The sequence below is a fragment of the Haplochromis burtoni genome, unplaced genomic scaffold (genome assembly GCF_018398535.1).
Source record: "Haplochromis burtoni strain Fernald_Lab_line unplaced genomic scaffold, NCSU_Asbu1 Contig_297, whole genome shotgun sequence".
Lineage (NCBI taxonomy): Eukaryota > Metazoa > Chordata > Actinopteri > Cichliformes > Cichlidae > Haplochromis > Haplochromis burtoni.
Genome location: NW_024582658.1, coordinates 58,282 through 83,478, shown reverse-complemented (window position 1 = coordinate 83,478; position 25,197 = coordinate 58,282). Strand labels below are relative to the sequence as shown.

Below are 25,197 nucleotides of genomic sequence, written 5' to 3'. Positions count from 1 at the left end.
AGGGTGAAAATCAAATCTCAAGACGTACCACAGTTCACTGATCACAGTAACTCGGTGGACCACCGCATTAAGATCATGAGGAAGGATATGAAAAATAACACGGGTAGCCTTCTTAGACTGTGAGACTCCCATCAGTAATGGGGGACATTTAAAATCATCTACTGGAGCTCAAACTGAGTGTCATCAGGAAGCTACAACACAGAGCAAACACCATCCCCACAGAAACAGCGGCCAAATGTATATTATACATTTGTTTTGTATAATATTAAAAGAGGAGGACAACTGCTCCCTGAGCGAAAACCTTTAGTGATCCTTTATGTGTCAGGAGTATCAGAACAGCTGAGAAACATCTTCTCTAAACACCGGTCTCTGTGGCTTTCAAACCATGTGTCAGCAAATGTGTTTATTTTATGGTCTGCCCATGTCAAAGTTCGCCATCTAGTGGCTGAATAGCAGAAACACCACGTAAGGGCCACAGCAGGGCTTTTATTCCAAGCACTGAAGGGAAAGTCAAGTCAGTGAGTTCTGGATAGAAGCAACTAAATTACATTAAATTGTTTAGCTGTTCTACCACAAAGTAAAAAAATCAAATAAAAATCTCACCAAATAGTATGCAACAACTTTTATTGTCAATCAGCACTTTGATATTTTTGTGACAGACATTTCAACCTATGCTGCAAAGACTCTGCAACAATATTAAATCCACCTTTCTGTCACGCACGATCAGACATGTCAGTCAGCCAGTGTTGCGCTTTTTAACCAAGACACCGCGTCAAATGCTTCACGCCTCAACTGATGTTCCAGTAATCAAGCTCCTCAAACATGTCGCAGTCACAGATAACTGATTTTTTTCTTTCATGAGGAACCCGTCTTCTACTACAGGGACCATAAAATGAGACCCGTACAGTGAGCGATGCTGGCTGCGAAAAGAAGAGGAAAACATGCCTGAAAGAATTTTGAATAGGAAAGTTCTCTGGAACAGAAATTATAAGTAATGTTGTGTATTGTAAAGTGGCCAGAATCTGAGATTCCAGTAACGCTGCATTTACCCGCTACATCATCGCTGGAGGAGAAAAGTTAAAGACTGCAGGGAAGCAACTGTGGTCAAATCCAAAAATCACTTTTTAGAGAAATGTCCTTTCTCATTTGAAAGAAGAAAAAAAAAAGAGCCTTTTTTTTTTTAAGTAGAACCTTTTTTTTTTTATATATATATATAGATACATAAAAACTTCATACAAAGAAAATGTAAATCACAGCTCCTTAACTGGCAACAATTGAGGTTTTGACATTAATATAACAACATAATACTGTCAAAGACTAAACACCATTATAAATATATACCTATTTACACTCAGATGTTATTTACAATGAAGTAAACACAATCGTGCAACAAACATGCTGGACTCTGTTCCTAAACAGAGTTTTTGCTTTCAAAGAGTCAATCTCACAAACAGATTGACAAATCAGCTAAAAGAACTCAGGAAACAACCTCTTAACCTATTTTAAAACTACTCTGAACCAAAAAAAAAGATAGAAAGAAAGAAAGAAAAGAATAGTAGTTTTTGGTCTTTGTGTTTTTCTGCTCCTCAGTTCAAGTCAATTGAAACATGACCAAGAAATATGCAATCTTTCATATTCCTGATTTCATTGGTTGTTTTCCTGAGAGTCAGCGGCTGTTGAGCACAAGCAGTTTCTAAAGGAAAGAGAAGGAGTTCTGTAGACAGCAAAGAAATAAACAGCTGGTGGTTTAGTGTGTCCACACCTCATGGGCCCACAGATGATTGTGGCGGAGCCAGCGGCGGGCAGAGGGAACGTCCAGCATGAACACTTGTTCTTGTTCCGAGTTGACTGCTGTGTAATGGACTATTAGTTTGGGCTGAGGGATACAAGCTGCAGAGAGGAGGCGGCTGCCAGCAGAGAGGTACTCGCTCTCACAGCTTTGAGTCCTGGAAGAGGAGAAAGCATGAACATCACGTACCACTGCAGTCGAATCTTTACACACACTCACCATGGACAATCTTTTTTTATAATTTTGAATGCAAAGAGTTCTTTATTTCTGGGTGAAATTATCACATATCAAAGTTAATTGACATCAATCCAGTCCCCCCAATGCCAATATTTCACTGATTCCATCTGAACAGGCTCCTTATACACAAAAACACAATTTACCTTTTGAGAGTAATGGTGAGAGAAGCAGTGGGCTCTGATAGGTGGTGAATGACTGTTGCGTTGACAGTGATGAACATCTCGAAGGTGAGAGCCAGCTCCACCTCCCCCAGTCGACAGGGGACAATCAGTGTCATGAAACCAGGGGGAGCTGAGACTCCAGGGTAGTAGCCCACACTCAGAGAATCTAATGAACATGAATGCAGCGAGCACACCTCAGAGTCTAATCTAATCCAAATCTTTGACCATTTGTAAACGTTAGCCGAGACTGATCAGACTCAACATCTGGTGCCGTAATAGAATCTGCAGCTGTTTCCTGCCTTCGACAACTCACATTTATGATGCAATGATGTAAGTGTAGCAGTAAAAACCAGAGTGTGGTACTTACGTTTGAAGACTTCCCGAGCCCGGAGCCAGAGGTTTTGCTTGCCCAGTTTCTGTAAAAGTATCTGAAGCACTGTGTGGTCAACAGCCAGGTTTTTAGAGAGCATAAAGTCCACCGTGTCTGAAGCCACAGGAAGTATCTGCCTGTCCACACACACTTGAAGGTGAGAGTTAAACAAGGGGCTGTACCTGGAGATATCCATCGAGTCTGGAGAAAAAAGAAAAACCTCTTTATCAACTAAATTTTTCTCACAGCTGAGCATCTATTAGCGCTAGCAAACACTGTACAAAATTAAACCAGCACTTTCTAATCAGAGTGTAGCGAGTCAGTTAAACTTGTGGGATACTGATCTGGCCAGTTTAGTAGCAAAGCTGACTAACCTGCTGTATCATTGTTTGTTTGTTTTTTTAACTTTAATCTCAGCTCTCTGTAGGTTACTCACCACTTGACTCTTTAACTCCAGGAAGATTACAGAGAAGCTCCAGCGTGTCTCTGTGAGAGGTTTTTTCAGCCAGACGTATCAGCACACGAGTCCTACTCTCCAGATCGGCAGGCTCACACGGCCATGAGGACGAACTCAGGAACCACTTGTTTTCTGGATTAACAGATGTATAAACAAAATTTAAACAATTCAGCAAATAACTGGTTTCACAGTTCTACAACATTACCTACAAGACTATGAAAGCTAACATTTCTCAGGGCAGCGAGACGACTATCACTTTTAAGGTTTCCACATAAAGTCTGAGGACATAAAACCAAATTTGCTTTTACTGATTTACAGGGAAAAGAACTTTAAGTTTGTGAGTGTTAAGAAAAGACATTAATGGAAACCTATTATTGAGGATTGTGCAAAGTCTTGAGTCATTTTTTACACTTTCCTCGCAAGAAGCCAGACTTGTCTTTGTTACACAACTGATCCTGAGCAGCAGCTCTCAGCACTTTCTGATGGTCATTCAAATCTTTCTTTTAGACATTGGTTGCTTTTCCCCTCATCTTCAGCGCAGTCCTTGCGCCTGACCACTTTCTTGTTTGCAAAGCTACTTAACACTGACATAGAACTCATCCAAGCATAAAATGATTCATAATGGCCCATACATATCAGACCATTTCTGACATTGATTCTTCAGGCACTTTGTTTTTAGCAGCCAGTCACAAAAACAAAAGAAATCATGTTTTTATCTTAAGAGCTCAGAAAAAGAAGAAAACTTCAGTTCTGATCCGAAAAAGCCTCTTGGATCAAATGTCTTGACAAACGTAATGAAGTCTCCTTTTTTCCAAGCTCTTAAGACTACCATGAATGAGAAACTACACAGACATAATTTGTTCCCATTTCTTTATGCCAAAGATGACACAGTTTAGACAGGCGCAAAATAATATCTTTGGGATTCAGCTTGTTGACACAAACAGCTATTAGCTGTAAAGTTGACATATCTCAGCACCAGTTAAAAGTTGGCCCTTTAGTTGACTTTGCTTTGCTAATGCAGCATAAATCCCATTTTTATTCGAGCTGTGAAACTCTGCACTTATAAACCATGAAAATAAAACGCTGGTTACATTTTAAGCATGACGACGTTAGCTAAATGACCATCGATCAGCTTCATGAGTCACTACCTCGGAGTGTGTTCAGAGCTCCCTCCACGCTTCCACTCAGGAGGAAGAGCTCTGCAGCCACAGTGATCAGGCAGCATCGTGACGCTCCGTCCTCGTTCCCAAACAGACCTTTCAGAGTTGAGAAGCCGACTTTTAAAACAGACAGCGTCTCGACCACCCTGCGACCCTGCATCAGTAAACATGACACAGACAAACAATGACATCCTAAATTCGAAGATGCTGCTCAGATGTGACGAGGAGAGTGATGCGAGCTGCACGGCCTGATTACCTTTGCCCACTGATGCGTTTTGTGGTACCGTAACATCAGAGAGACTCCAATTCTGCCTACGAAACTCCTCACCATGCTGTCCTCACTTTCATTCTGACACACTAAAGAACATTTGAATGAATAAATAAATGAACAGCTACTTTTTTTCCCTCCAGATTGGAATCTGGAAGGTGCTAGTACACAGAACCACACCGGGAGAAGAAAACTGATGTTTATCTCTACTTAGAGCTTTTACCTGTCTCAGCAAATACAGAAAAGGGCAGTGACAGCTTGTCTTTGCCCTCAGACAGGAGCGCGACAGCAATGCGACCACTGATGCGCTCCACTTGGCTGGGGTGCTGGTTGGACTGGCAGATCCCTCTAAAAACCTCACCTATCCTCCTCCAGTCCTCTTGTTTCATACAAAGCTGACACAGACAACAAATACAACAAATACACACATGAGCACAACGCACCACCATCTTTACAGACAAAGCTGTCAAAAGATGTGAAGCTCTTACCTCCATTTCCACAATGGAATGGGCTAAATTCAGGTACTCTGGAAACGGTGTACCAGGGGAAACCCTTTAAGAGTGAAAATAAGAATTATAAGGGTTATGATTAACAAATGAAAACAATTGTGAACTTTGTGGCTCACTCACTTGTTGTTGCCGGACACCGAAGGCGAGTTTGGATGAATCATTTGCTGGAAAAGAGGAGTGTTCCTTACACAGTCGAGGCAGTCCAAACTCAGCTCTAGTCCAGCGTTGGCCATCTGTAAACATACAGACAGATAGTCTAAATTCTTCCAGAGGCACATAAAACAAATGAGCTAAACTCTGAGCATAATGAAAGGCAAACAACTAATACCTTGAAAGTGAGCTGCATGAGTTCAGGCACAAAGCCCATCAGACCCTTTTCTCTCACGCAGTTAAAAAGGGAGAGGAGGAACTCATGGCTGGGCTAAAAAGAAAACAAGATCAACGTCTAATCTCATGTCAGCATCAATCAGTTGTTTAGTTTTCTCCGTGGTTAATGTCAGGACTGCTACACTGACCACTATGTTGTGAGCCAAGCCAACACTGAGGACGGAGAAGACCTCAGACAATATGCCAGCTTTCAGCAGAGCCCAGAGGAGGGAGAAAAATATCGGCAAAGAGAAATACACTCCTGGTGGGTTTTTCTGGTAATATCCTGTAAACACAGCTCCTGAGCAGAGCAGGAGAGGAGAAAGGAGACTGATGACGCAGCAAAGATGGGCAATCAGTTTAGCATGCAGCGTGCACAAAGGCTGTGGGAGAAAAAGAAAAGTGGGAAGGAAACTCACCTGCTTTCTGAAGGCACGTTGGATTTTTGATGAATCTTGTCACGTTTTCAATACAAAACTAGCAAATGAAAAAGAAAGTGTGCAATTACAGCGATGTCACAACAGAGGGTGATGTTGGCCCTGCAATCTCCAACAATTCAATTCGATTTTTTAAATTCAAGATTAAAAACATAAAATGTACACAATACACAAACAATTTACTGTCTTTGGTGAAATCAAGAAAATAAATAAATAAATAAATAAATAAAGTAAAAACCACAGAGTGTACCTTTTCATCCCCCTCCATAGGCAGATGTTGGAAGCGACACATTTTGAACCCACAGGTCAGTGATTCACTGAAGTACAGCCTGCAGTACTGAGCATTTAGACAGCATCACACAGTCAAGTTATAGCAATGCAATTCACCCACAGTGCAAAACATATTTTTTGTACAGAAGAACAAACTGTACATCTACAGTAACCACGGCGACATTAGTTTAATTCTTTTGGGAAACCACAAACTCATCAGTGAGTTGTTTACCGAGGTCAGAGATTTAAAGGCATTTAAGATTCATTTTCAAAAGGCCACATCCATCTTTATACACAGACTATGGAAAGGACCCTCATATCTCCAGATATATATGACAGTAATTTCTTTATAAGTTTAAAATTAGTTGTCCCACTAGAACTTCAAAAACCAGTTCTGACTTTTCCAGATTTATTTCAGTTATATTCTATTAAATAACTGGAAAGTCCAATCTATGCTAACGCCACCGAACATGTATTTAAACTGAGCATTTTTTCAGTAGCAACATGGTAATATACAAAGGAACACTTACAGAACTTGATTTCAGGCGCCTGAAATCCATCATGTTTGCGGAGTTTGTGATCCATGCCCCTGCTTGGAGACCAGAAGAGCCAAAGAATAAAGTAACGCTGAGCACTCACATTGGCAATTAAGTTATAAAATGAGGAGTTATTAGTGAGAACAAGATAAACGCAACAGCAATTAAAGTTCATTGTCTGAGCCCTTTTCATTCTCCCTCACCGGTTCCCATGGACATGAGTGGGGGGATGTTTTGAAAGGAGTTCACCGTCTTGATGGGCTGGCTCCTGTTACAGAACATAAACAATATGATGATCGCGAGACTGAAAGCTTAATGTGACAAATCAAAGATCAGGTCATGTGCCCTAAGCAAACTGGTACCTTTCTGGGCCACTATTTACATGATTGCTGTTGGTATCAGATTGAACCTATTGGAGAAAAAAAACAACAACAACACATGACAGATACACTATTGTGCATTTATTACACTTTAGAAGCAGGATAACGTATGAAACACCCATTCCTTTGAAAATAAAATTATTTAAATTCAGTATTTGATGTGTCAGATCTTTAAACATTGTCGCTGTAATACATCAGACTCAGTGCTCTCTAAAATGCACAGAGAGCATTTATGCAGGAGAAGCCCTGTTAAAAGCCCCGTCATGTTTTTCTACAAAACCTCAGGGAAGTTAAAACCACTGACGTGCACGCTGCTCCTTTCTCTATCTATCTGATTGTGCAGAGGACCCATTACTTTACCACATGTTTGCTTTGCTTCTCAGTGGAGGTAGGGCATGTGTCGCTCTGTGTTCCAGTATGGGTGCTGCTAGAATGAGGTCTCCATGGCCTGCTGTTACTCTCCTCTTTAGGATTTGAAGAAGAAAAAAAAACAATCACAAGTTAATCTCTGGACTACTGAAGTCTGTTCCAATCATAGAGAGGAATTTTTTTTAAAGTATGTCAAAGTTTTGGGTCATTTCAGGCCATTGTCTCCATTATAATGGCCATTATCAAAGTTAGTTGAGTTAGGCATCTTAAAATTTCCACTTACTAACTAAAACGTCTGAGACAATAACTTGAAATTTTGAACAAACATCTGTACTGGACAAAATATAATCACATTTACCACATTTCATTTCTCACAAAAGGACCACAAGCTTTGAAACTCGTGTAAGAAAATCAACTTACTGCACAATATTAACCACAAAAAAAAGAAAATCAATCCTTTAAAGCTTAATGGCGATAAACAACTTAGACATGTTGGTATTTTCATGTGGGACATCATAAGCAGTCAGTTAAATATAAAATGCAAAAAAATTTAATTTCCTTTTAAAAGCAGTGAGTTTCTCATTTAGGAGCTGTTGGATTTTCAGTAAGCTCCGTAAAACCAGTTTACATGTCTCTCTAATCTTTGAATTAAAAACAGTTTGAGATATTAGGAGCAATGCAAGAACTAGTAACTTAGTAATGTACTGCTGCAGAGGTGCCAAAGTGGATTTTAGCCACATAAAAGAATCAACCAGGACATTTTTATTGCTTTAACTGCAGTCGGACTGCTCTTTCCAGCAAGTAAGTGAATCCATAAAACTCCAGACTCCAGCTGTTTATCTATATCTGTAAAAAACAAAAAAAACCAAGCAGCTTTCTCCATTTCTTTCACAGCAACTAGGGCTGTGTGATATGACCAAAATCTCATATCCCGATATAAGACATCTATCATCCCAACAATGATAAATATCACAAAAATTTAACATTTTCTGTGAATTTCGGGCAACTTGACTTACGTGAAGTGGCTTCAGCTGGGCACCGATGCATTAAACTACATTTTAAGACACAAGTTGAAACAGCCACAGTTTTATTTGTGAGCATTTATTACACGGCGCGCTGCAGGCAAAATCCTGTTCTAAGGTTTATTTTTTAGCACCTGACGGCTCCTTTTAGCTTCTTGTCTGTAAACACTCTGCATACTATTTCACGTGATTCGGTTTATTTTGAAAAATCTTAACAGGATCTTCAGCTTTATTGTGAAAGGTTTATTTGGAAAATAAGCGGACGGCGGAGCCACGCGATAGTTTTACTGTCATTGTTGCTAATGACAACACATAAAAGCAGTCGCTTGTCCGTCCGTAGTGTGGTTATATTAAATATAAGGGAAAGAGAGAACTTAATTAAAATTAATTCTACAGTGACCATCAAAACCATGAAAAAAATATTACCGTAAACAATTTATTTTGTGACGCCACGAAACAAATGATAGCGTAAAATGAAACAATAGATGTTTTCATATGGTCATCCGATATATATCATTATATCGAACAGCCCTAACAGCAACCCTGTTACTTTAGATCATAACAGGTAAAAATCACAGACTCTGGCTGTCAGACGAGCACTGCGTCCCATCCATGTGGCAGAACTTTAGGTTGAGTCACAAACACTGACATGCCTTTACTTTTACCGAGCGTTCTACTGTTTTTACTTATTTTCCTTTTTTAAAAATGTTTAGCTTCTTTTGTCTTATTTTCACTTTATACATATCAAAGGAAACAATAAAATATAGAAGACACTGTCATCATGGCTCAGTTTCTCTGCGCACTGATCGTACCTGTGTTATTGGGACTGTCACAAGGCAAACCCACAGTAACCGGAGCCAATCTAGAACAAAAATAACTTTTATTTATAAAGCATTCAACAATTCATCTGTCACTTGCAGGACTTAATGTTAAATATAAGACCTTACCTCTCTTGCAGCTCCTGTGATGCTCCATCTCTTCTTGGAGTATTCACCACAGCAGCAGGTTTGGTTCCCGGAGCCTCGGCAGCTCGGGTAGGACCCAGCTTCAGCAAACTTTGATCAGGCAGGTTGTCAAACAGTTCTGGGTCGTCCTGGATCACGTCAACAAGCAGGATGTCCTGTTCGTAGGCTGTTAACTCGTCCAAAATGCCAGGCTGAGAATCACTAGCTGCTTCTCCTTGGGTTTTATCCTCTTCCCTGTTTGCTATTTTAGACGGGCTTGATCCCTCTTCTGTGTCTGAGTGTGATTCTCCATCACTCAAGGCCGCACCGTTCTTTTCGTCGCTGCAGGAAGAAGAGCAGGGCTCTGTCAGAACACCTGAGCTAAGGCTCGGCTTTATTTTACGATGTAAGGAAACTTGTTCTGAAATTCGGTTACCCTGCTCCACATCATCACTTTCTTCTTCACTGCTGGGAGAAAACTGAGGTTCCCTTGGTGTCTCAGGAGTTGTAAAGTCTGACAAGTCTCTTTCCAACTCTTCAATATGGTGCTCAAGACAATCCTTGCAATTATCATTTTGTGGCAAGTTGCTCGCATCTTTGTTCATTTCTTCCTCATCTGTACTGCTTGAGCTGCAGCACGAGAAGCTTCTCTGGCACAACTGCCGTTGTGGTGAATGGACAGGGGAGAGCAAAGGTGGAAGCATGAATTCATTCAAGTCTGACTCTACGCAGTGTTCCTGGGAGATGCTGCACAATAGTGAACCCACTGAAGCATTGCCCCTAAACAGACTTGCACAATAATATGGATCCAGTCTGGGGGGGCTCCTGCATGGGAATGGTTCCTTGTCATTTTCATATTCATCTTGAGGAAGGACAAAGGATTCACATGAATGAAAGGAGTCAGGGCTGTGCAGAGGAACATTGGGAGAGGAAGAAGCTGTTTGGGTTTCTTCACAGGAGGACAATATTTTGTCAGCAACATTGACTCTCTTGGGAATAAGCGATGAAGGTGGGAGAGAAGATGTTGTGGCTGAGAGGCTGCTCATGCTGCCCTGTGTGAATGGAGATGACATAAGAGACAGAGTGGTGGCAGTGTCCCAGTCACTCAGGCCGAGGACTGAGGGGGAAGGGGTCGATATGGAGGTGACAGTTTCTGGTCCATTAACTAGCAAAGCCGAGGCTGAGACTCCATCAGTGCCACGCTCCCTTCCACACTGAGCTGGAGGGGGGATTGATGCCGTATCTGAATTAGGCCTGGTTTCTAACTCTTCAGGCTGGTCAAACAGCAGTGAGGTCTCCATGTCTTTTCTGTGCCTTTTCTCATTTCCCTGAGCAAAAGCGCTTTCTCCATCCTCTTCCCATTTCTCTGTAGGCGCCTTCGGGGGAATGTCCTTGAACAGGTTACTGGATGAACCTGGCATACTTTGATTAGCTGTTGCAGAGTCAATCCCATCCTTTGCTGATGGATCAATAGTCCCTGCTGTGGTAGAAGCATTTGCTGTGCAAGTCTTTGAGAAAGGCCAGGCCATGTAAGTGCGTGCACATGAAAAATGTATTTTTCTCAAATACGCCCTTACTCTCTGGCAAGTGTACGACTCTGGTGCATCTGTATCCTCGTCACTAACATGATCGATGAGATCTGACAACACGTGTGATCCATCAGCATTTGTGGGATCGCCTTTCTGACCACCTGAAGCGCTACACTTATTGGTGGGCGCGAAGTCCAAAATGCTGCTGCACTCAATGCTATCCCCTACCTTTCCTTTTTCTCTACAAGTCTCTGGGCTTACTGGATCAGATCCTGGACCAAGGTCCACTTCAGCATCTCTGTCACGCATGCCACCTCTGCAGTTGCCTGTCTTTGTATGCTCATCTAGTAAAAAAGAAGCAGAACAAGTTGCAGAGTCTTCGCCTGTCTGACTCCGGTGGAAAGGACTCACGGTATGATGGGATAATGGCTGTGAATGCATGCCTTCATCCAGGTGGTTCTGGCGGATCAGACTTTGAGACTGACAGACGGTCTTCTCATCCTGAGCACTTGGACAACACTTGCTACTTTTAAACAGAGCCTTTTTCTCAGTTTCTGATTCATTATGCCTTAAACAAGTAGGCCAAAACCGTATTGAAGCTCTCATCTCCTGCTGGAAGCAACGCACAACCTTGTTCTCGAGAGCATCCGGTAACGCATACCCACAATCGTGACCGCAAGCTTCACATTTTTTGGCAATGTCACAAAGGATCACTTTGGGATACTGGTTTATCCACACGATAATCTTCTTAGAGCTCTGAGTGATTGTGTTTTCTTTTTCGATTTCTGACTGAGCAGCAGGTGGCTCTGACCCTGGGCTAGCTCTTTTTAGCTTACCCGGCGCCTTGCGCTGAGGGGAAGTGTGTTTACATTCCCCACAGAGACCACAGTGGGAGGCTCCAACGGCTCTTCTTAGTAACACTTCTGAACCAGTAAGACCGGAGAGATTTGGCTCTTTATGTCTACCAACATCTGCAAGTGGAAACAAGACACTGTCAGAGAGTGCAAAACGAAATAACAATGATTTACCTAAGCATCAGAAAGAAACATCACCGTGGCTTTCTTTCCTTTTTTCTTTTTCTTTTTAATAACTGCTTTTCAAACAGCATCGATTCCAATCAATATCGGCACCATTTGGGATCATCTCATTCACCATCTTGGACAAAGGCTTAGAGCAGTGACTGATTTCATTAGAGGCAGGAAAGTCAAACAGACCAGTTAATCACAGAGGCATCAAACGAAAAAAAACCTGAACAGAAATCAAGCTAATCAATCAAATTTTTAAAACTGTGTATATACTGTATATTCTGTATATTTATTATCTCACTCTTATTGCCTGTTTATGCCCCGTCCTTACCCTCAACGTCATGCTGCTCTGGTGTACCTTAATTGCGCCTTGGGGATAAATAAAGTCTTTCTGATTCTGATTTTGAAAAGCCAAACCAGGAGATATACGAACCAATCGTGTTGCTGCACTGAGGAACGTGGATGACGTCCTCACATATATCGCGGTGGATATATTTACTCATGGATCAATTAAATCAACAGTGTCTATTCAAATGAACTAGAATGGCATTTGCTCAGTGTTCTGTCAGGATGAGCAGGGACTTTCCCCCCCCCCCGCATATAATTTTAAATTCTGATGACAACTCAAAGTTAAGGTGCTCTCTTTGTTCATTTAGGTATAGGCTTCAAAATCATCTGAGATGGCTTCTGAGTCGCGGAGACTTGCTTCTTGAAGAACTTTGTTAGGATTTGTCCTTCTTAACGTCTCACCCTTGAGAAAATAAATAAAATAAAAATCGATTTTCATATCAGTTTAATTTACCGAAGCTACCCAGGCACAACCTTTTTTTGAAGGCTAACCCATAAGTGATTATAATTGTGACTGGTACAACAAAAAGGCAGAGAGGTTTTGAATTATGTCAGAAAATAAGCTCCATAGGAAATAAATGAAGACACTAAATTATAACACTTTTGTTAGGCCATAAATGTTCTGTGTTCAGTGCAATGACACTGTACACATAATTTACTAGACAACACCTTCTCTGGGACAATGGACAACATTAAAAAATGTAAAAATAAATAAATAAAAAAGATTCACAATTGGGGCACTATTTACTGAAGTATTTCATATTGCAGGAAAAAAATGTCTAGAGCTTGTGTTAACTAGAGATCTTATTTCAGACATCTAACCAAAATATCACTCAAAAGATTGACTTTAGGGAACTTGAAATACAAAAATGTAAATGTGTGTTAAGGTTTAGAGAAAGAAAAAAAAAAGCTCTTACTTTATAACTGGTTATGATTTAGTAACAACGACTGACTGAGCCTGGAAAACATACATTTGGCTAACGTTCCCACTTCTAATAAAGAACTGTAAAGAGTAGGTTCACTAAGCTTGAGTGGCAGCTATGTGGAACAGCTTCCCAGGCTGTGAATGAGACAATCCCCAAATTACCCAACTGAGGTTTTGTCGATATGTGAAGCACTAACCATGTGATATTAAACTGCCTGCCATTTGGACGTTTGCCTATCACGAGCAAGTGAATAAGGCCTCAGTCACACAGGCCCACAACCATCAGTAATGAGGGAAAATTGAGTACTCCAGCCAGTTTTGACTGGATGCTAGAGGCTAATGGCATTCACTAAAGGATTGCTGATAAACCGGTGCGAGACCCCCTGGCAACCACCTGCTACTAGGGAAAAAGGTGTATTCCCCAAACATTTGGATGAAACATACTTTTGACTGCTTTGGTCACTGGCATAGTACCGGGATTTTGGTTTAAATGATAGTGAATGACTTGCATAGGCTGAACTTTTACTTTCAAGACCATCTTCAGGTTTTACTTCAGCTGGAAGAGCAGTATTTGCAGACAAACATGAAAAACTACAGACAAGTGCACCATCTTTTTGAGCAACGTTCAAGAACATAAGAACCACTCCCAAAAAGTGTGGGAATAGGCATGTTTCCCTAGCAACCGGTGGCACTATCACGTCCAATATGGGGACAAATCTGTAACAACATTGTTTTTATACACTTTATAAAATAAATAGATTATATTAAAAAACCTTAATAGGAATATACAGCCGGGGATTTATTTAGTCAATCTAGCTCATGTTCAGCAAGTAAGACGAGTGCCAGCTATATGAACAGGAATGTATCTGCTATTAGCAGGCTGCTAGTTAGTGTATAATTAAACTCCATCAGCTCCAATCCTGGCAAGTAATAGCTAAGAAGATCCTTCATGTCAGGTTCAACCATGAACTGCATGATATCCACTAAAACTGGATCGTGTTCAGTGGGACTTTACCACATTGTTAGCTTAGCATCTGACACAATTTGGCACAAATTAGCAAAGAGTTAGCTAAAAGCATAAACCTATCACAAAACGCCCAATTGTAAAATCAATTTAAAGGCAGTGCAATTTAACCAACCTTAAAACCTTTAACCTTAAAAACTCTAACTTATAATCCAGCTAAAGTGCACCTTACTTGGGATTCCCTTCGCACTCCTCCCGATTTTGCAGAAGCAGCAGCGGGCTGAGGATCACACCTGGCGGACGTGGCCTTCACTGAACTCGGTCCCTCTCTAACACCGACCCTCACGCTTTTAGCCCGGCGTGCCACACCACTTTTACCATTAACGTCGCACTGTCTGAAAGGACATCTACCCGACGTTAAATCGGTCTGTCTCCTCCTCCTGGCCAGAGTCGCCTGGCTTGTCAGCTTCATTTGATATTTGGACCTTTCACTCCTTGGATTCGTCCTACCGTGGAGCCGTTTGAAAACACACCAAATAAACCGCGGTCTGAGGCACGTGTTTCTGACCCCCCTGCTCTGTTGATACTTGCCTCTAGTGTTCGGCCCGTCTTGTTTATCAGCGCCTCGTGACTCAGAGTCTACTTTACTCTTTGTTTTCTGCGTACCTGAGCCATTCTCCTCCGGCTCCTCCTCGTCGTGAGTGCTCGGCGGCTGTGTCTTCTTTTCGGAACCCATTGTGTGCGTTAAGTTTTGGTCGGGTTCATTGCTGCCCGGAGGTGACACCATATCTTTCTCTGAAATTAGCTGCACGGAATCAAAGTTTTTCTCTTGTTTTTTGCTTTCAGCCGAAATTCTATTCAGTAACTTTGGGACTCGTCTCCGCCGCGGGGTCAGCTTTAACCCAACAACGTCTTTTAGCGCAACTCTGTTGAGTTTCACCCTGCTAGAAGATGGAAACATGCTAACAGTTAAAACTGTGCCTTCCAAAACTTATTAAATAATTTACCAGGCTGCTATAAAAGTATTTTTCAGAGTAACGCTGGAACTGGTTCTTCTTAAACCATCATTACGTTACTATTCGGGGCCCTCGCACTCGTGTTGCTGCCGCTCACTGTTAATTTGAGATTGACATGGGGAGCTAAGGTGTGCCCGAATCATTGCGCATGCGCAGAGCATTTTGCGTTTCTTAGCCGTCCTACGCACATTGCCTATACAAATAACTTCTATAACTATACTAACTTTTAACCAGAGGTGGCCCAACTATAGATATTCTGTACTCAATTAGAAGTGCACATACTTGTATTAAAATACTCTTGTAATACTCTTGTTAATGATTTAACCTATTCACTCAAGTAATAGCAACAAAGTACAGGCTCTGGAATGTACTCAAAGGAAAAGTAACAATTGAGGACGCTTCTACCAGGAATTTTGGTCTAAAGCCAACAGAATCTCGCACTATGTTAATGTAATAAAATCATATTAATTGCTGTGAACACAAACTTATTTCAAAATAATGATTGTGCATTAGTTCTCCAGGCTTTGGTCTTTCAAAGTCTTCTCTGGACATTGGCTGCTTTTTCACTCATTTTCATTCTTGTCTCTGTATTGGACTATTTTCAGAGGAATATTTTCGTGTGCTAAATGACTAAAACTTGATCCATGAATCATTGAAGAGTTAAGAAAAATGGTACCAAAAAGCCTGCCAAAAACTCTCCACAGCAGACGAACAGCAACTGAAAGTCATGTATGTAAGAAAAGGGGAAAAAAAACAGCAATGACCTGACACAGGACCTGAGACATGCATCTGGCCCTTCAGATGATCCATCTACTGTTCACTAAAGCCTCGTCAGAAATGTTGTAAGTGAAAGGTTGGCTATAAAGAAGCCGTTCCTAACGAAGGGAACCAGGAAGAAAAGGCTTATGTATGCCAAATTACAAAAGAAGTGGACTGAACAACATTTCTGATCACGTAATGAACCCAAAATTCTTTGGTTCACATCACTGTATGTACAGACTAATGTACAGGTTGCTGTTCAGGTTATACCCTGCTTTTCACCCTATCCCTAGCACATCTGCAACCCTGAATGGAATGGATGGTCATCAGTAAGTACATAGGAGGACAAGAGAAACACAGCAGTGAGTTTCAACAGTCATCAGTAAAAGATGGTGGAGACTTTGTCTTGGTTTGGGGTTACATGAGGATCTTGTTGAAATTATAATATCTGTGTTTATAGTTTCAATCACTGATGAAATTCTAAACAGAGAAAAGTACCATCAGACACTGAACTCTGTGCAATACCATCTGCAATGTATGGTTTGGCAGCAGATTTATTTTTCAGTATGACAGTGATCCCAAACAGACTGTCAATGAAGCATACCTGGATAGAAAAACACACAATGGAGCACTATAAGTCATGGACTGGCCTCCCCAGAGCCTGAATCTCAGCATTAGTGTGGGATCATCTTGATCATCTTAATAGAGAATGGAAGAAAAGGCAGCCAACATCCAAAGAGCTTTGATTGTCTAAGAAGCCTCGAACTATTCCTTGACTCTTTAAATAAATTATGAGCAAGCTTGCCTAAGAGAGTTCAGGTAGTGTTGAAGGTGGTCATACCAAATATTGACTTTCAAGCTTGTTAGATTTGTACAATCTCCGATTTTGCCTTGTATACTGTATTTCCTTTTATATTTGCACATATCAATAAATCACCTCACATATTTCCACATTTCCAAGAAATATATAAAGAAATAAATGGTGGCTTGAGACTTTTGCACAGTACTGTAAATAATAAATAAATTAGCCGGCATTTTGCCGGTTGTCTGATATGCACCACTGCCTGAATGAGTGATGAAATACATGTCACTGGAGTAGAGTTCAGTAGCAGTGCAGTGTTAGAACAGTCATAAACCTTGAGATTCCCCTGCATAACCCTTCCCATTTTCATTTTTAAGGGTTCTTTAATTCTCTTAAGGATATTACTGACTGGAGTGAGATAGTCCAAGGATCACATTCCAGCCCTCAGGCCATATTTAGATGATATAGCTGCACATTCTCATGTGAGTGTAATAAGTAGATTAATGGGATGAAATAGAAAACTGTTTTTATCCAAGGTCTAAAACTAAGACATGAACTAGAGTGGTGCAGCAAATACTGTGTGTAGATGTGCGGGTGAACCGAAGCTGTAATTGTTTGATATTAGTGTGTGGTGGAGGTGTGGTCCCGGGCTCGGCTGCAGGGGAGGAGTGGTGCAGTGGGCTCAACGGGGTGGTGCTGGGGAGGCAGGTGAGAACACAGCTGGTGGCGTTTGGACTGATGACAGTCTTCTTTCCGTTTTTTTAGTGAGGCGGGAGAGGTGTGCTTAAAAAAAGCTGAGACCGGCACTGCATCAAACTGTGTGTGTGTGGAGTGCATTCTACGTAGTTCTTTTCTGAATTGACTGAAAATGCCCAATTATGGCTATAGCATCCTGAAAGCGGGGCTTAGTTTTAGAGGTGTTTTATATACTTCTTTCCATCAACCACACTTGTGCCAGCTATTCATGCAGATGTCTGAAAAAGGTATGCTATGTATTTTGTGCATAGTTTTCAAGTAGATCATGCATCTCTTGAAACGGGGAAACGAGATGAATGCAGCATAATGATGGATGCAGATTAATAAGAAGGAGGTAAAACTGATGTGCCATATATTCATCACATTTTATAATGTTAAGTTTCACATGTGTTGGGGCTTATGTGATTCAGTCAGTGTGCACTAAAGTTCAAGAGCGCTGGCACCACAGTAAGCCCTTTCCTTGGGCTTATCACACAAAACCATAAATGTCCAGATGTCCAGTCATAAATTAAGTTTATTTACATCACTGAAACTTTCAGATCGTGAGGCAGGGTACAACCTGGACAGGTCAAAAAGTCAAATATAAAGGCCCCAAAATAGAGCCCTGTGGGATCCCATTACTGTTTGATTCCTATTTAATATGGATGGAACTAGTGAGGAGTATTGGCAACTCTGACATTTTGCTTACAAATTATAATTGGGACAACAACAAAAAAACTGACAAATGTTCTCAGACATATTTTGACGACTTTATTTAATTACCCTACTAAAACGACAGATAATTTATAGTCTCATTTTTTCCATATTTTTTGGAAGATTTACTCTCACAATGGCACTTCAACTGGGTTTTTTGTTGTATTTTTTCCAGGTATTATAGTGTGTAATTTACAACACAGGCAATTTTACTTTCAGTCAAGTGAGAAGTAGTTTTTACAAAAAACAAACAAGTAACAACATGAACAAATGTAAGAGACTACAACAACAACCAAACTAGAACATTAGCTGACAAATACACGCAGAATGAGATGTGAGGGGTGATGGTGAGACCCTGGTGTTGGGAAGTAGCCGGTCCCTGGACTGTGGCGGCCTGATTCACAACACCAGCTGTCCCGCCCCACCGTGTCCGTGTCAGCAGATGGCGCTCTGATGGGTAAAGTTTTTTTTTTCCAGTGGGAAGCTGAGAGGCAGTTCCACCTCATTGCATCCTCCCTGGGTGCACAGAGTCAGCTATGCCTCTTCTTCTCTCTCCTAATCTTCGCTACATCTGTGGCAGCTGTGAAAAAAGAAAAAAAGGAAGAAGAAGATGCAAATTAGAATCCGAGGAAACCGTCTGAGGCGAGCAGAGAGAGAGACGCCGAGACACGAGGGAACTTTCTCTGGGTTCCTCTTGTTGGGTTATCGTAAATCCAGACGTGAGCGAGATTCTGGGAGTCTCTGCCCCACCTCTCTACACCTGCCAGACATTAGACCACCCACAACCCCCGCTTTAGCTCTCCACAGCTCCGAAAACATCCTCTATGCAAATTTTATAATCACGCCACAGCGATGAAGTGCGTGTGTGTACGTACAGTGAAGAGGGGATATAAGCTTTTACTTAGCATATGAAATGAGTTGGGATTAGAGTGAGATAAAGAGCAGAGTGAAGAGCGGAGCGAGTATTACGAGCGGAGGGAGTGTTACGAGAGAGGTCACTCATAATTTTGCTTCTATGAAGCACTTTAAATCTTCCTGACTGCTCTCACAGGCTTTGGAACAGCACGCTGGGCTCGACTCAGTGATAAAGAACACCAGTGGTTTTATCCGTTATTGTGCACTTCAAATTAAAATGGTGGTGAATATCAGCATGATAAAAGAACATTAATGAGAGAGGAAGAATCACCTATCCACCCAGTGATCCCAAACCAGCGAGTCTGATTCCTCCAAAGTGTTAAACGTTTTCACTTTTCTAGCTGATGCTAATTTGTTCTGGAACAGACCCATTACAGTAAGTCTGCAACTAGCTGTCATGTTTAATATAAATTAACCTTCCCATTATTTTCTTAATTAAACCATTAACAGTTTAGGAAACTGTGTAAACGTCACACAAATACCTACAATTAAGGTCGAAAATGAAGTGCTGTCTGGACTCCTCCCCCTTGATTAATAAACATCACTGTTTCACTCCTGGATCGCCCAGGCTGCTGCAGCTTATTTGATCTCTGCCTTAATTTGCTGACTTGGGAAAACTAACTTTTATATCCTGAATACTGTGCTCATAACAGCTTCCTGTGGGGGCTTATTTGGTGTAAAGCTGAGATGGAGAAGTAAAAGAAAAATAAAGCACTGCCTCTCATTCATCAGTTAAATGTTGCGACACATGGGAGGCTAAGCTAAAATCCAATTTCCTCAAGAGGGCAATAGGAAATATATGTACGCTTTCCTTCAAGTCTGCATCTTCAAATGACTATACTGACAGAGAAAGCGGCGTACGAGGAGTGTGTTCCCTTTGTGCGCGCTCTCTGCTTTCCTGTGTGTGTGTGTGTGTGTGTGTGTGTGTGTGTGTGTGTGTGTGTGTGTGTGTGTGCACAGCAGTTGTTCTTCGTCTCGCACTTGTTTCCTCGTGTGCTGCTGCTGTCCACTGAGAAATACCTCTCTGGAGGAAAAGTATGGGTTTATTTGTCATGAATAATTTGAGACATTACACAGTACAGTGGCCCCTTCTGCAGATAATTCAAGCATATACACATCAATGTAAAATAAAGAAAATGCCACAAACATCAAGCTTTAACTACATTTTATATTTTAACAGAAAACAGGAAGTGCATTCGTTTTTTTGCAGTTAGAAGCTGGATGCGAGATTTGCCGGGAAGGCTGCGATTAAAGCTGATTTATTAAAAACACTTCAAATGGTGCTTGGAGAATACATCCTGAGGAGTTGTAGACAACAACAAAAAAACCAAACAAAACAGAATATTTCAGTATTGTACGTATTGTAAGTTGTTTAAGGGGAGTACGTCTACATTTAGACGTTCCCTTTGTCACATTTTCTCCATTTTGTCACCGAGCCATTAGATCGGAGGGCTCGGAGAGACGGGGATCTATTTCTTTGTCTTTCGCTGGACCGGTTTGAAGCTGACGGGAACGCGAGCAGCAGCTGAATTCCTTTAAATAGCCCTGCCTGCTTCATCATATGGTTGCTATGGCAGCCAGCCCCTCGTTTCAAGATAACGTCCACAAGCTAGGAGAGAGAGACCCCCCCTCCACTACCCCTCCTCCTCCTTACTTCCCCACCTCCACCTGAGCACTATGGATCTACACAGCTGCTCGGCAGATAAAAAAAAAAAAGAAAGCCATTTAACAGCATATACGAATAACGCTTTGTGTGCTCGCCGAGTGAGAAATAATCAATACTGGCGCTATACATGTGAGCGAGTTCTCAGAGGGTGATTCAGGAGAAGTGCTTATTGAAGAAAATTGAGTGTTTAAGGCTTATAAGAGAGGGAGGAAAAAAATTGTTAAGGAGGCAGAGAGAAAGAGTGTGATGCAAAAATGAGCAGATCAAAAGTGAAACAGATGAGTGAACAGCTGGTACAAGAAATGGGGTGATGCTGCGAGAAATGGAGGGTGAAAAAAGAGGCTGAATGATCTGTGACATTTGTGCGAGAACGCAGGAACCGAAAGATAAGGCGGCGTAATGGCAGATCTATTCAAACGCGTCTCTTTCTTCTCTTTCAACCGCCGCTTTCTCCATCTCTTCCTCTGATTTCTGCCGCTGCCGGCCCTCCTCCTTTGTCTGCTCCTGCCTCTTCAGTTTTTTGCTTTTTTTTTTTATTACCTTGAGCTCACAATTAGTCATATGTTTAGCTAAGGGTCAAACAGGATGCTGCACGTTGCAGGATTGTAGGCATTGCAACTGGAACTACGTGGATAGAGTGGACTTTGTCCTGAGTGTCTCCACTAAGCACACTCACAAAACTACTGCGAAGCTTAAACGTGTGAAATCAATTACAGAGACAGAGAGAATCTGCTGGTTTCACGAAGCCAGGTTTAAAGAGTGCTTCTTTATTTATATCAGGATCTGAGATCAACAGAAACAAAACTGTCAAACTAGCTTATTTTTGGTAATTAAGTAAGTATGTGGTGGGCAAAGAAGAAAAGTAAAAAAGCACTGACTGTGGCATCTGCATTTAACATTTAGCCCTGCATTTAATTTTAGATGGGCCCTTTGTAAAAAAAAAAAAAAAGAAGCTTAGAAATAACATTAACTGAAATAAAACTGTGAGATTGATTGAAAAACCTCTTTTCAGGAGACGTGAGGCCTTAAATCTTAGGACTTAAAGGGCTTTGTTGTTCTTCGGCACCTAAAAATAATCAAAAATTTGCAAAACGTGCTCAGATGAATGAAGATTAACCAAGCAGCTAAAGACAGACCCGATTTTTTGAAATCTAAAGAGCAGTGATATTTTGAACCTACCACAGCATAAATGATGACTACATCTAAAGCTTTGACAGAATGGTTTCAGCACACACGTGCTCAGATTTTCATGTAAAAGGAAGTCGAATTAGGAAAGGTTGGCTGTGAATAAAGTCTGCATGCAGAAAAAGAAAAACAGCGAGTCTCCAGAAGACGAGAGGAGAAGTCAAAAAGGAGTCGATAAAGAAGGCACCCTCAATTTCCTCTTAAAACACACAGGCGGGCTGATTGCATTTGAGAGAGTTGGGCGCGTCTCAGCATCTCCTAATGCGTCTGTAAATTGAGTTGGAAAATGACGATGTCTGTTGTCTTGGGAAGGAAGCCAGGGAGGCAAAAAGCTTTGCTGTGGAGAACATCCTCCCCTCTTTGCATTTTAGACCCACATTATTAACCGCAATGCCCACTTCTGTCAAACTCTCCTCCTGTTTATTTATTTATTTTTTTTAGCAAATCATCACACGCTGGGGAAAACGAAGAAAAAAATGGTCACAATGATGATTTCTTTAGTTTCCCGTTTCCTTCCTCTTCATCTTTAAATCAGATGATAACTGTCTGCGTTAATGGAGCCGAGCGGTCCGCTGTATGGCGGCACATCTTATATATTATCTCTAGAAAGGTACTGACAGGCTGCGAGGTGTTATTGCGAGTATAAATAGACGTGACTCTGTGTTTTGTGTGTCTGTTATTAAGGAGCTGTGGTGGTCAGCTCTGAGAGCAGCAGCGATAAAGATGCTGGCTGAGCATTTGCCAAGCATCCATTTCCTTTTTACTCAGGTCTGAAAGGCCGTCTGCCAAACACAGGTACACACACACACACACACACACACACACACTCATGTCCTCATATTACCTTTTAGTCCAAAGTGAGCATCCATATAATTCCATTTAAACACTTTAAGAAAACAAGATTATGTCTTTACTTCGGCCTCTTTAACTTTACCTCTTGTATGGCCCGATTTTTAAATTGTCCTTAGGTTAGCACCGAAAACCAGAAGCTCTTTTAAGTGAGTCTCTACTTGTACTGCTCTGTAACAGCACGTATAATTATCAGATATTATGACGGATAAAATATCGCAGGATGTGCGTTTGTCTCATTTAGAAAACAACACTGTGCGTTTACGGTTATCTGGTCCCCATTAAGAGTAGAAGGTAATTTCAGAGATCATATTCGACGTTTTCTTAAATTCTTCTATTTTTTTTTTTTTTTTAAAGCCAAGCTGCCTTTTTTTTCTCCCCTGGAGCCTCTATTGTATTTATAGGCATTAAGCTAATGGCTCCTTTGTATTGATATTACAGTAGTTGGCAGCGAGAGCGTAGGGGAGACAATTATACACTCAATCAATAGCAGATAGCAGAGGTATCTCACGTTCACACGCATACTCTCTTTATGTCACACACACCTATACATACACATCCACAGACACACCCCATCAGCAGGCCCGTCTCGTGTGAACGTACGGCGGCGCGTTACTCGTCTCCGTCTTTCCTCGCCGCTGTTCGACAGGACATTGTGTCCATGCCATCGCTTGACAAATGCACTGGAAGCGGCGGCAGAGATCTATATGTGTACGCCCGACCTTTGGCGTGCGCACGCGCACACACGCCGTCGCTCTCTCTTACACATGAGCACACAAGCCGCACACCCACACAGTCGCGATAAGGCCCGAGCGCTGGTAGTCATTTAGTTCAGCTTTGTCTTTTTAGAGCGTCTCCCTGATGAACTGCAGAAAAGGCGAGCACTTGCAGTATTTGAATTATTAGCAAAACGGCACAGCTTTAACTTAATCCAGTGATGCTTATAATCTGTGTGTGTGTGTGTGTGTGTGTGTGTGTGTAGGCTAATAAGAGCAGAAAAAAGTGGGTATGTAAATGAAAGAATGCTGCTTATCTCTGTACAAAAGCGTGTGCGACTACATGTGTGCGTGTGTGTGTACTTAAGCAGGCAGCCACCTCTGGAAGCTGCTCTTTCTTAGATAATGTATCGAGCTGCTGTCAGAAGAGAACTGATGAGGAAAATGAACTCTGTGCTCTTTGTGTAAACGCATGAAGAGATCCGAGGATGTCAACAAACAAAATGGCCGTCAGTAAACCCCCACCCCCCTTAAGATGACAAGGATACGCCGCTTTTCGTCGCTCGGATTGTGACTGCGAGAAGCAGCCTTGTTTTATTAGCGGCTCTTTGTTCATTCACCCGCTTCGGCTTTTCCTCCATATTATCTGATTGTCTGGCCTTTGGGTTTAAGTGCAGATCTATAGGTTTACGATATGATTTTGGCACAGAGGCGTGCCAATGGAGCACTAACCCTGATGACTCCTGCGAGTTGCCAGTTCTGCGCAGGGCTGGGCTGGCTGTTTGGGCGGATGGATGGGTGGGTGGGTGGGTAGCTGGACGTGGTGCTGGCCGTGCATTTGGGTCCTGGACTGGCCAAGGCAGAGAGCTGTAAAGAAACAACAAAGTCAGCTCTTCGGCAGAACACATTCAGCACCTTAATGGCGATCTTGTGATAACGCAGACGTTTTGAAGATGGCCGTCGTGAAGCCGAAAGCCAAAAAAATAAAAATAAAAAAACGGAGATGTTGAGTCTTCTTCTCAAAGCTAAACGTCTGCGCTTTTTTACCAAAGCCAGGAAACATAATCATCAACTGTTACAGTAAGACGGTTTGACATAATGGCTCCTACAGTCTAGGTATACTGAGGTGGGTAATTATGGATTAGCAGAGCTCTCCGGCGAGCGGAGACTTCCCCTGACACAAAGCAAACGAAAAAAAAAAGAAAAAGCAAACGCAGGATTACTCTCATATAGACTTATCGCACACACACACACACATTTATATACAATCAGGCATACAGACAGACAAATACACACGCGCAGCTATACACGCCTCAAACCTACACACTCTTGTCGGCCATCACAGACGGCATGCCGGCTCGGCAGCCATTTTGCAGGACTGTTCTGGAATCTTCAATTAGGGTAATTGTTGCTTACGCCGTCATTTTGCAGCGTTCCAGCCGTCAAACGAGCAAACCGCGCTGTGCCACTTACCTCATATTATCCAAAATATATAAGAGGACGTCTTAATTGTGGGTCTTCGACGTCTTTTTTGAAGTGTGTCTCTGTGTGGGGGCCTCTCAGTGGAAACCCACGACACGTATGACGGCCGGCGTGTCAGTTGAGTGTGCAGCCGTGTGTGAACTCCACATGGCGTGGATGTATGTACGCTGCATGGCTCGCTGTAAACGTACATTACGGTGTTGGGTGTGTGTGTGTGTGTGTGTGTGTGTGTGTGTGTGTGTGTGTGTGTGTGTGTGTGTGTGTGTGTGTGTGTGTGTGTGTGTGTGTGTGT

The 25,197-nt window shown here is 41.8% G+C and overlaps 1 protein-coding gene and 1 long non-coding RNA gene across 3 annotated transcripts in view; both read right to left on the bottom strand.

The window, feature by feature from the left end:
• Positions 1-592: 592 nt before the first annotated feature.
• topaz1 (testis and ovary specific TOPAZ 1) lies at positions 593-15,201 on the bottom strand. Of its 2 annotated transcripts, none has more exons than XM_042228039.1 (20): positions 14,733-15,201; positions 9,279-11,775; positions 9,144-9,193; positions 7,301-7,404; positions 6,923-6,969; positions 6,764-6,828; positions 6,555-6,613; positions 6,005-6,091; positions 5,737-5,794; positions 5,467-5,618; positions 5,280-5,372; positions 5,072-5,184; positions 4,931-4,994; positions 4,666-4,837; positions 4,431-4,531; positions 4,163-4,328; positions 2,994-3,146; positions 2,555-2,758; positions 2,170-2,353; positions 593-1,946 (listed from the first exon to the last, which is right to left on the bottom strand). In XM_042228039.1, the coding sequence occupies exons 1-20, from the start codon at positions 15,025-15,027 to the stop codon at positions 1,748-1,750; spliced, it is 4,863 nt and encodes a 1,620-aa protein (XP_042083973.1). In that variant the 5' UTR covers positions 15,028-15,201; the 3' UTR covers positions 593-1,747. The 2 variants fall into 2 exon arrangements, with proteins under 2 accessions (XP_042083973.1, XP_042083972.1); XM_042228038.1 differs by having other exon boundaries at positions 594-1,946; positions 6,555-6,616.
• A 2,105-nt stretch (positions 15,202-17,306) lies between these two features.
• LOC106633617 overlaps positions 17,307-25,197 on the bottom strand; it is a 10,068-nt gene continuing 2,177 nt past the window's right edge. The window contains exons 2-3 of the long non-coding RNA XR_001336968.2: positions 24,156-24,290; positions 17,307-18,672 (exon numbers count right to left, since the gene is read on the bottom strand). This is a non-coding gene — a long non-coding RNA (uncharacterized LOC106633617). The remainder of the gene's footprint in view (positions 18,673-24,155; positions 24,291-25,197) is intronic.

Bases quoted from the DNA above. Each gene is read 5' to 3' on its own strand.
- topaz1 (XM_042228038.1), bottom strand. From the start codon at position 15,027: ATGTTTCCATCTTCTAGCAGGGTGAAACTCAACAGAGTTGCGCTAAAA. The intron at 2,759-2,993 runs GTGAGTAACCTA...TTTTTTCTCCAG, and splicing joins TGGAGTTAAAGAGTCAAGTG to ACTCGATGGATATCTCCAGG. The intron at 1,947-2,169 runs GTAAATTGTGTT...CTCCTCTTCCAG, and splicing joins CTCACCATTACTCTCAAAAG to GACTCAAAGCTGTGAGAGCG.